This window comes from Cicer arietinum, chromosome 5, assembly GCF_000331145.2.
Source record: "Cicer arietinum cultivar CDC Frontier isolate Library 1 chromosome 5, Cicar.CDCFrontier_v2.0, whole genome shotgun sequence".
In the NCBI taxonomy this organism is placed as follows: Eukaryota; Viridiplantae; Streptophyta; class Magnoliopsida; order Fabales; family Fabaceae; genus Cicer; species Cicer arietinum.
In genome coordinates, this window is record NC_021164.2 from 48,417,679 (window position 1) to 48,428,300 (window position 10,622).

At 30.1% G+C, this 10,622-nt stretch overlaps 1 protein-coding gene and 1 non-coding gene across 2 annotated transcripts; one reads left to right on the plus strand and one right to left on the minus strand.

Moving 5' to 3' along the window:
* The first annotated feature begins 1,723 nt into the window (after positions 1 to 1,723).
* MAPK16 (mitogen-activated protein kinase) lies at positions 1,724 to 8,030 on the plus strand. The gene is made up of 10 exons (XM_004516403.4): positions 1,724 to 2,357; positions 3,493 to 3,901; positions 3,986 to 4,113; positions 4,227 to 4,286; positions 4,929 to 5,078; positions 5,177 to 5,332; positions 5,468 to 5,679; positions 5,777 to 5,875; positions 6,775 to 6,932; positions 7,189 to 8,030. Exons 1-10 carry the CDS (start codon positions 2,334 to 2,336, stop codon positions 7,638 to 7,640), a joined length of 1,848 nt encoding a protein of 615 aa, XP_004516460.1. The 5' UTR covers positions 1,724 to 2,333; the 3' UTR covers positions 7,641 to 8,030.
* A 275-nt stretch (positions 8,031 to 8,305) lies between these two features.
* On the minus strand, positions 8,306 to 8,378 carry TRNAK-CUU (transfer RNA lysine (anticodon CUU)). Its single transcript has one exon. It is a non-coding gene; the product is annotated as a tRNA-Lys (tRNA).
* Between the last annotated feature and the right edge of the window lie 2,244 nt (positions 8,379 to 10,622).

Below are 10,622 nucleotides of genomic sequence, written 5' to 3' on the forward strand. Positions count from 1 at the left end.
AGAAAAAAGAAACACACTAATACACAAACATTTCAGAAGCTAATGAAAAATAATAAAACAAAAATCTCAATCCTAACAACCAAACTAATTTATTCCACATATGTCCAACGATCAACAATAATGTAAGATATAAAATATTTAATCTCATTCATCTTTGAAAAAGATATTTGCTGATGTTCATTATAGTCGACTATATGTAATATTTGACATCACCAATTCAATCATATGTTAACAAGTCATATATAAGGTTGAAATGACGTTAAATTTGATGATTGTCTCTATAAGCCCCTTACTTAAAATACAATATCGGCAAAATGAGTGCTTTGTCTTTGTGAATACCATACCAAGGCAAGAAAACAAAAAATGCTACATCACGATAAGAAACAAATCAACGCCATACTCAAATGACGAAATCATAGATAAAATATGAAGAAGAAAAAAATTTATGAAAAATTACTAACTTTTCATATTTATTTATCTAAAAATATTTATATTCTATTTTCGCATGAATAGTTATAAATATCTATCTTGAATTTCTTTAACAAATATGTCTTTTGCATATAAAAAAATTCTTTACTTTTTTTTAAAGAAAAATTATTAACTTCTACAAGTTATTTCATTTTATTTTATTAATTCTCAACTTTTAAAAATCACATATTTTCCTTTAAAAAGAATCACCTATATAAGATCATTTTATTTAATACATAAAATTTTCTTTTTTATCCTTCATATCATTAATTCAACGGTTAAAATTAAGAAGAATAATATATTAATTTTTTAATAATATTTTATTTTCTTATATCGATAGTTATTTTTGAAATAATTCAACAAGCCTTTAATTGCAAACTTTTTACACTAAAAGGAGGACATAATGAAATATCTAGTGGCACCACATACTATCATCCATTCCAATCTTAATGCATTATACACACAAAAACCAAAATAATAACAAGATGATGATAGTGGCATTATACCAAAAAACAATTGCTCCAATGTTGTATATACTGCCACGTGGGTCCCACTAACTATCTCTCCAACCTCTAGTAAGTCACCACGTGTCATCACGTACCTGTCCAACTTGACACATGTAACTCACAGAGGGGACAGGTAATAATAATTCCCGAAGAAAAAAGAGAATATATCTAGCAAGAATTTAATTATTTATACATACAAAAATAAATACAGTAAATCCATAAATGTGTACTGTCCGTTTTGATGTGAAAGAAAAAACATCTAATAAGATAAAAAAAATTATATAAAAATTACAAATCATTTTTTGATTTAGTGTTTTCCTCTGTTTTGCAATCAATGTATTATTTTACAGGATAAAATTCATTTTACAATAAATGTTAATTCTAAATTATATAATATTTATTTATTTTTTTCAATTGTATCAATTAATTATCATTATATAATATATTATTTTTAAAATATATTTTTATTTTATATTTATAATAATAAAAATACCAATATTAATTAAGTTTATTTGGTAAAACAATTTTTTTCTTTATTTTCTTTATTATATTTTTTAATAGATATGAAATGTTAGACATGCTCATTTTAATACGAAGAAAGGTATAAATAAATGGTTTGACAAAAATACCCTCCGTATTTCAAGAAATAACACTCACACCAATTCCGTATAAAATTACAGTATCCGTAACGTATAGAGCACATGTATCTAAACAAACTTACGGATAAGATACATAAAGGTACCCACTAGATTTAAGCCTTGTATCTCTCTAAAATTTTCACGTTTCTCTCTCTCTCTCTCTCGTTGTGTCGGTGTACACAGATCTTGTGCACTGCACGCTCTTAATTTTTCTGCCACTTCTTTTAATTCTTTTTAAAGTTTGGTTTTTTCAGCTGAAACAAATCGTGGGTACCCCTTGTTTTTTCTTTTTCTGTTGAAGGTAGCTAAAGGGTATTTGTATTGAGGTTGGATCTTTGGTGGGGTTATTATGAAAATGAAAATGAGGGTAATTTAATTTAATTACTGGGGTTGGAGCAAAGTCACTATATGATTGTGGGTGGTTTTTGTTCTATAGTTTGGTGTGTTATTTGATTATAAGGGAAAGTGTATGTGGGATCTTATTTGGGTTCTATGTTTTGTGAAGGGAAGAATAAAGTGGGATTGTTGTGCTTTTGTGATAATGTGTAGGTGTAGATGGGGTAAATGTGGTTGAGTTAAAGGTGATTTCTTTTTGAGTTTTTGGGTTTTTTTTTGTTGTGGGAGATTTTTTTGTTGTTGTTGAGATTTGGGGTTTGTTGAGTTTGTTGTTGATCTTTAACTCATAGGGATTTTTTGGAAAATTTGTGGGTGTCAGCAGAAAATGCAGCAAGATCATAGGAAAAAGGTGGATTTTTTTTGTTATTGTTAATTATCTATGTAATTGTGATTGAGAAAATTCATTTTTTTTCTTCTTTTTAATGTTGTATTAATTATTATGACTATGGTTGTGACAAGGAAAATTTTGAAGTGCTGTGATCATATGCTTATGATTGTGAATTTTGGATAGTGAAAATTTTCAATTGGTACCATTTTCAATTGTTTCTATCACTCTGTCATGTTTCTGTTACATATGGAGGATAAAGGCCTGTTTGGCTAGATCTTTTTTTTTAACACAAACCTTTTTTTGAGGTGTTGATGAAATTCACTTGCTTCTTTGCAACTGATTAGATGGTTTTGTTGGTATTGTTTTTTTGATCCAATCCTTATGATTTTTCTCTTTTTTCACCTTTTGATCCTAATCCTTGTGTAGATACTTGATGATATTCCTGTTTTAAATACTTTCATGTTTTATGCTATCAAATCAGATCTTGTCAGCTATTTGTTTTGTTGATGATTTGACAATATTATGCCTTCTAAATTCCTTAATCCTCTGTTAATTCTAAATTTTGTAATTCCTTCTTTTGCAGATTTATGAATGATCTTCATTTAATTTTTAATAGTGAATTGTGTATGATCACTTCTATGTGGAATTAAAATGTGTATTGTATTCCCTCCAAAATTATTATATACATTTCTGTTGTGTTAAAAAGATATTATAATTTAGAATAATGTCAATTTGCTTATAAATGAATTAGACTGATTTTAATTGGAAAAAATGTGTCATTATGTTTATTATTTGTTAGTTTACGTGTGTTGTTCCAATGGATGTTAAAATGATCTTATTCCTGTAAATATAATGGAAGTCCTCTTTGACTTTATACTTTTTAATGTTACATTAATTCCATAATGTGAATTCTAGGAAAACACACAGATTTGTATTATATCTAATATCTATTGATATTATTGGTGAGTTCTTATGTCTGAAATATGTTTAATATAAATGAATTTCTCAGTAATACAGCAAAAACTTTACTTTCATCTAAAATATTGAAAATTTGCTTCTACTTTGTTCCTTTGAGTAATTTTGTGAATGTTTTCAGACTTTTAAATTTGAATTGATCTGTTTTTCTTTGTGAAATAATTTTATATCTCTGCTACAGAGTTCGACCGAGATGGACTTTTTCTCCGAATACGGCGATGCCAACCGGTACAAGATTCAAGAAGTCATCGGGAAAGGAAGTTACGGTGTTGTTTGTTCAGCCATCGACACTCACACCGGCGAAAAAGTGGCTATTAAGAAAATTCATGACATCTTTGAGCATATATCCGATGCTGCACGTATTCTCCGTGAGATAAAGCTGCTACGACTGCTTCGACATCCTGATATCGTTGAAATAAAACATATTATGCTGCCTCCTTCTAGGAAGGACTTCAAAGATATTTATGTTGTTTTTGAGCTCATGGAATCGGATCTTCATCAAGTCATTAAAGCAAATGATGACTTAACTAAAGAGCATTATCAGTTTTTTCTTTATCAATTGCTTCGAGCACTCAAGTATATTCACACTGGTAATTGTATTATCTATTTCTTAATATGAGTTTGCTAGCATTGATGTCAATATTTCTCATCTAATTGTTAGCTATATAATGCAGCGAATGTCTATCATCGAGATTTGAAGCCAAAAAATATACTGGCAAATGCAAACTGTAAACTCAAAATTTGTGATTTTGGACTAGCTAGAGTTGCTTTCAGTGACACACCAACAACTATATTTTGGACGGTATTTCTTAACATTTCCATTTTTTCGTATAAGCTTTGTTTGTTGTTAATGTTGTTATTATTATTATTATTATCATTATTTTCTTATTGCCTGTTTAATGCATTTGTGTGTAGGATTATGTTGCTACAAGGTGGTATAGAGCTCCAGAGCTATGTGGGTCATTTTACTCTAAGGTATGTCTTTTTCGGTTTTCTTAGGACGTGTGAAAAGTGAGGGAGAGGCTACATGAATATGAATAGTCTCGACTTACCATTGCTTTTTTCAATTTTCATATCGGCCCATTACATATTTTGTTATCTTCTTTTTCATCAATTAGCTAACAGTAAGACCTAAGATTGAAAGATCAATATATTGTTTTTTATTAACTTTATTTTTTTGTTGTATAAGTTTCTGTTCTTTTTCGTATCTGCCATGGAACTAACACTTTGAAATTAATTGCACAAGCATAGTGTACGGCAGAAAAAATGTCACATATTGATTACTTTAGTGTTTGGTAATAAGTTGTTAGGAATTCAATATGAATTTAATGTCTATGGACCAATCAATACATCTTTTATGTAGTTTTCTGCATCTTTGGTCTTTGACTTTGTCAATTTTATTTATAGTTATTAGCAACATAAGGTTTATGTTATACATCTTGTACCTTTTGGAGCGCAAACAAATATTAATGCGTTTGTTTAGATTTAAATGAGTTATTAAGTGTTAATAACTCAATTTTTTACTCTATTTGATATGCACATCACATAGGTAACAGTTTTTTGATTCACTTTTCGTAGTAGTAATACTTTTTTTTTTTCTCGTAAATTTTGATACAGTATACACCAGCGATTGATATTTGGAGTATAGGTTGTATCTTTGCGGAAGTACTAACAGGAAAGCCACTTTTTCCTGGAAAAAATGTAGTTCATCAGTTGGATCTAATGACCGATCTTCTCGGCACTCCCTCACTGGATACTATATCGCGAGTAAGTATACTCACCTATCAAGGAAAAACCACTTGTGTTGCTTAGTATAATTCTGAACCAAAAATTACCAGCTTGTAACAATTTTGTGTCGAATGAAGGTGCGCAATGAAAAGGCAAGGAGATACCTAACTAGCATGAGAAAGAAGCAGCCTGTGTCATTTGCACAAAAATTTCCCAATGCAGATCCTTTAGCACTACGACTTTTGGAAAGGCTACTTGCTTTTGACCCAAAAGACCGCCCTACGGCCGAAGAGGTTTGTTACAGCGTGCTCTATTGCTTTCTAATGTCTATTTAAAATATAATCATTCATTACATTGTGTAGTAATGTATAATAGTATGGTGTCTTGATTTTCGTGTTCGAGATTTTTAAATGTTTTATTGCTTTCAGGCACTGGCTGACCCTTACTTCAAGGGACTGGCAAAAGTCGAGAGGGAACCCTCCTGCCAGCCTATCACCAAAATGGAGTTTGAATTTGAAAGACGTAGAGTCACAAAGGAAGAAATTCGAGAGCTAATTTTCCGAGAGATTCTAGAGTACCATCCTCAACTTTTGAAAGACTACATGAATGGAACAGAGAGAACTAATTTTCTCTACCCAAGGTTTTGATTTATTAAATGGCATTAATTATATCTTTTGACTTTTAATGATTTTCAACTTTATAATTTTATTCTAAATTTGTGGTCCATTTCTTGGCAGTGCTGTGGATCAATTCAGAAAGCAGTTTGCTCATCTCGAGGAAAATGGTAAAAATGGTCCCGTTATGCCGCTTGATCGAAAGCATGTTTCTCTTCCAAGGTAATTCCAATCGATAGTGTATTGTTGGATTTCATTTGGCCTTTGTTACATTGCTATAGTAATTTTACTGTTGACTAATGGTTACTTTCTATTACATTATGCTCATGTCAAGATCATGATAGTAATTACAAGATTGAATGTTCTACAATAAAAATCACTGACTGAGACACATACAAAATGACATTTGTGAAGTGCATAAAATTCTGGTCTTGCTTTAGCAAACACATCAAATACACTTTTGGTTTGTCTATTTTGCTCCCTGTATTTTTAAAGTTTGTAGTTGGATCAAAACTTATCCATGTATTATCCATGTCGTCAAATTAATCCATCTATGTCCATTTAAAAAAAATATAATTTGATGGCAGGGATAGTACATGAATGTGTTTTTATCCAAATGAGTACTTGCCACATCACCCAATTTTAGCCTCAAATTTACAAGTGGGTTTTTTTTGGACATTTATAAGCTCAAGGGACCGATATTGTGGATTTAGAAATGGGGAATTAAAATGGTGAATGGAGTAAAAATAAGGGAACATAAAATGCATTTAATTTAAGCCTTCAATTTATTGAGTTTTGTTTGATAGCAGAAAAATGTCCTATAGACTAGGCAATTGTCTTAATGTACATAGATGTGACATGGTCCCTTTCCAAGATTAAATTACATAAAATGTCGGCATGAGTTGGAAGTAGCCTTTAGCTTTGAGGCACTTTTCTCTGAAGTAATTTCCCAACCTATTTAGTTGCCCTCTCAATTTTCATATCATAATGTACAAGAGAATTCAATTTCACAAGTTGGTAGACTAAAATCAACCCCACCTACTACATGCTGCATTTGCTTCCATGTTACTTATATGATTATTTCCATTCATAAGGACCATGTGTTTTTGAATAATTGACAGGTCAACAATTGTACATTCAAATACAATACCCCAAAAAGAGCAAACAAGTATTGCTTCCAGCAAAAATCGGCAAACACCCGAGGAATATAATAAGAACTCTAGAGATACTGAAATTCCAATGCTAAGGCCCATGCAAGGGCCACAAAGAATTCCACTAGGTATGTCATATGTGTTTGTTATCTATGAAGCACTGAGATAGACACATACACTGAATACGACACTGACACGTCGACATTGGTAATAATTTGAAAAAAAAATAGATTTATTTAATGTAATGTAATCACACGTGTCAGTGTCGTGCCAGACATCAGACTTGCCTTTGATTTAAAACGTCAGTGCTACATAGTTTGTTATCAATGTAGTCTTTAGAAGTTATGCGGGGTTGACAATTATTAATTTCATTTTTCTTATCAGCAAAACCTGGTAAAGTTGTCGGACCTGTCGCTCCCTACGAGTATGGAAATGTCGTTAAGGATTCTTATGATGCAAGGGCATATATCAGAGGTACTGTACTTCCTCCTCAACCTGTTCCACCAGCATATTACTATCAAAGGCCTAGTAGCACTGCAAATCAAGAAAGACAAGCAACAATAGAAGCTGATAAAGGTGTTCTTTTGCAAACTAAACACGGACAACAATGTGGAGTTAATGCGAAAATAGCAGCAGATATAGCCATTAATATTGATACAAATCCCTTTTTCATGACAAGGATAGGAGCAAACAAGTTAGAAAAAGATGATCAAATTGCAATAGAAACAAACTTGTTGCAGCCAAAAGCTCAATATGGTGGAGTTGGTGCTGCTACTGGAGCCACTGCTCATAGAAAAGTCGGGCCTATTCAATACGGTATGACAAGAATGTTCTAGGATGGAAACAGATTACCTGCAGTAACTGCGTCAATTCTGGACCGTCTGATCTAAATCAATAGTCGAGATCCTTTAGAAAGGATTTACATTGCGCCTGTTCAGTATTGTATGGCAAGAATATTCTAGGGAAAGGTTTTCTTGTGAATATATTGGCCAAGGGAGAGCATAGCAATCCCTATAGTGAAAAAGGCTCTTTGTAGGGAGGGTCATTTGTTTGTACAAAAGGAGGGAGTGTGAGGACCATTGTGACAAGTACTTCCTTTTTAAGGGCTAGTTTTCTTTGGTAAAAAAGCTAAGAACTTTGGTTAACGAACTATCATGAAATTGTAACATTGAAATTGAGTTTAATCTTGTATGTCAATATATAAACCTTTTAGTTGTTTGAAGTGATATCACTACCTTGAAATCAATCTCTTGGATGTTTATACTTTTAATTTGATTAACGAGTATCTTTAAACGTAGGTTCACATTTCATGGGATTCACAACAATTTTCTGTATGTTGCAAATCTATATGCAATTATTTAAAAAAAAAAACTAAACAATTGCATAAAATAAACAAAATAAGATAATAAGTTATAATAAAAAAACTAAGATAATAAATTATAATTAAAAGAAAGAAAAATTATGATAAATAAAAGAAACCAAAAAAGTAAATATAAAATAACGCCCACCGTGGGGCTCGAACCCACGACCACAAGGTTAAGAGCCTTGCGCTCAACCAACTGAGCTAGACGGGCAGATGAGATAAAAAAGATTAATTAGCTAGATAATGTATGCATGATTAAATGGTTACTTTAATGCAATTTTTTTGTTCTCTTAGAAGATATCATAAATATTACTATGATTGACTCACATAATTTATGAGGTACAAGGTGCAAACTTGAGAAGTAAAACATAATAATATCGACATTTGTTAGTTAAGGTTGACAAGGACTACTGTATTTTTACTAACTTTGTAAAAAGAGTTTGCACCTGTGGTTGGTTGTAGTATGATGAAATTTATCAATTAATTGTGAGTTTGACTTTTGCTAGTGTCATTAGAAAGTGACAAACGTAAATCTCTTAATTTATGAGGTACAAGGTGCAAACTTGAGACGTAAAACATAACAATATCGATATTTGTTAATTAAAGTATGACAAAGACGACTGTATTTTTACTAACTTTGTAAAAAGAGTTTGCACATGTGGTTGGTTGTAGTATGATGAAATTTATCAACTAATTGTGAGTTCGACTTTTGCTAGTGCCATTAGAAAGTGACAAATGTAAATATCTTAAGTGTTAGTATTCCCTGGGATTGATCTAATATAAAAAGAAGTCTAAATCAAACTTTAATATGAAGTCTATAAAAATATTTTAGTAAAATTATTAGTTATTTATTTATTTTTTATGCTTTAGAATATAAAATTATTTATTAAGAAATACAATCGGTTTTGTATAATATTTATTCTTTAATGGATAATATAGTTATCCAATTTAGTATTTGTTGAAATAATATTAATTTCAAATAAGATTTTATTAATTTTAGTTAAAAAAATATTAGAATGAAGTCTTTTTATTCAGTTAAAAAAATAATTTTGGAGGTCTTTTTATGAAGTAATATATATATATATATATATATATATATATATTTCTTTTTAAAATATGTGAAATGATGAAATATTTGGACAATTGTGGACCAAAGGAGTATATGATTTTAGATCATGATGGCAATGTGCTAATAAAGACATGCTTATTACTGGATCATGTAGCTGGATTTTAGATCCCTGACACACAGTCTAGAACTAGAGTACACTCTTCAAGGACTCATATACCCTTCAATGTCCCGACACAAACTCACATATCAATAAACTAAACAACTAATATTCTTTTTTTTTTTTTCACTAGCCAAACACATACAGTAACTATAACGTGAACAATTTATTATATTTGAATTGCTCCATTTTTTTATGTCAATTTGGTAAAGAATTTTTAAAGTTAATGCAATTTTTGTAATAGCTTTCCACTTAGACCGATCATAGTATTCTCTATCTTGTATTGAGACGTTCTCTTCACATCTTAAATTTTATTTATCCTAACTATATATTTTATTACACTGCATCAAAATTACACTATTTAATTATTTCAACACACTTTTTTAGATTTCAAATGGTAAGTATAGAAACTACTATTCAAATAACCACATAAATTTATAAATTTATAATGTCTTTAGAATTTCAAATTTATTATTACCCAAACTCATAAACAACTATTACTCATCACAATTACTTAGTGTAATCACACGCCTCACATGAGTATATATACTAAAATAAATTTAAAAGAAAAAAATATTGAAAGAGTTAGTCCATTACTTATTTTTATGACATATATCAAAAGGGTTAAGCCAAGGAAAGTTTATTCCTTAAAAAGTATAAATGACAACCTTCCATGGCAATTCAAACATATTATAATTTTAAATTATACGGATACATCTTTCCATATTTTCCTTGAGGATATCATCCCATATTTACATGGTTTTATTTATTTTTCCATTAAATATGGTGCAATATATATATTTGCAATAACCTCAATTCAAATTGTAATAAATTCTATTTGCGACATTCAAATGAAAGAGCATCACAAACGTAAAGTCTTAAATCAGCACAGTAAGTCATAAACTACCCATTTAAAAAGAATTTTCTGCAGTTTTCTTTTGCTTTCAATATCAAAGCCTTTTTGTCTGTTTTAATTAAGTCCATATTTTGTATATCAATACATAAAACATTCTTTCAGGTGTTTTCAGTGAAATATTTTTTCTCAAACCTTCTTTTAGCAAGATAATATTTTTTTATTCTTCTAAATATACTCCTAACTATAACGCACATCGTTTACAATATTATTTTGCAATATTTAGGGGGGTTTGGACAATATTGAAAGATTAGAATAAGAGTATTGAACTGATATACTATTTTTTCACCTTAAATTTCTTTAAATTTCTTTTATA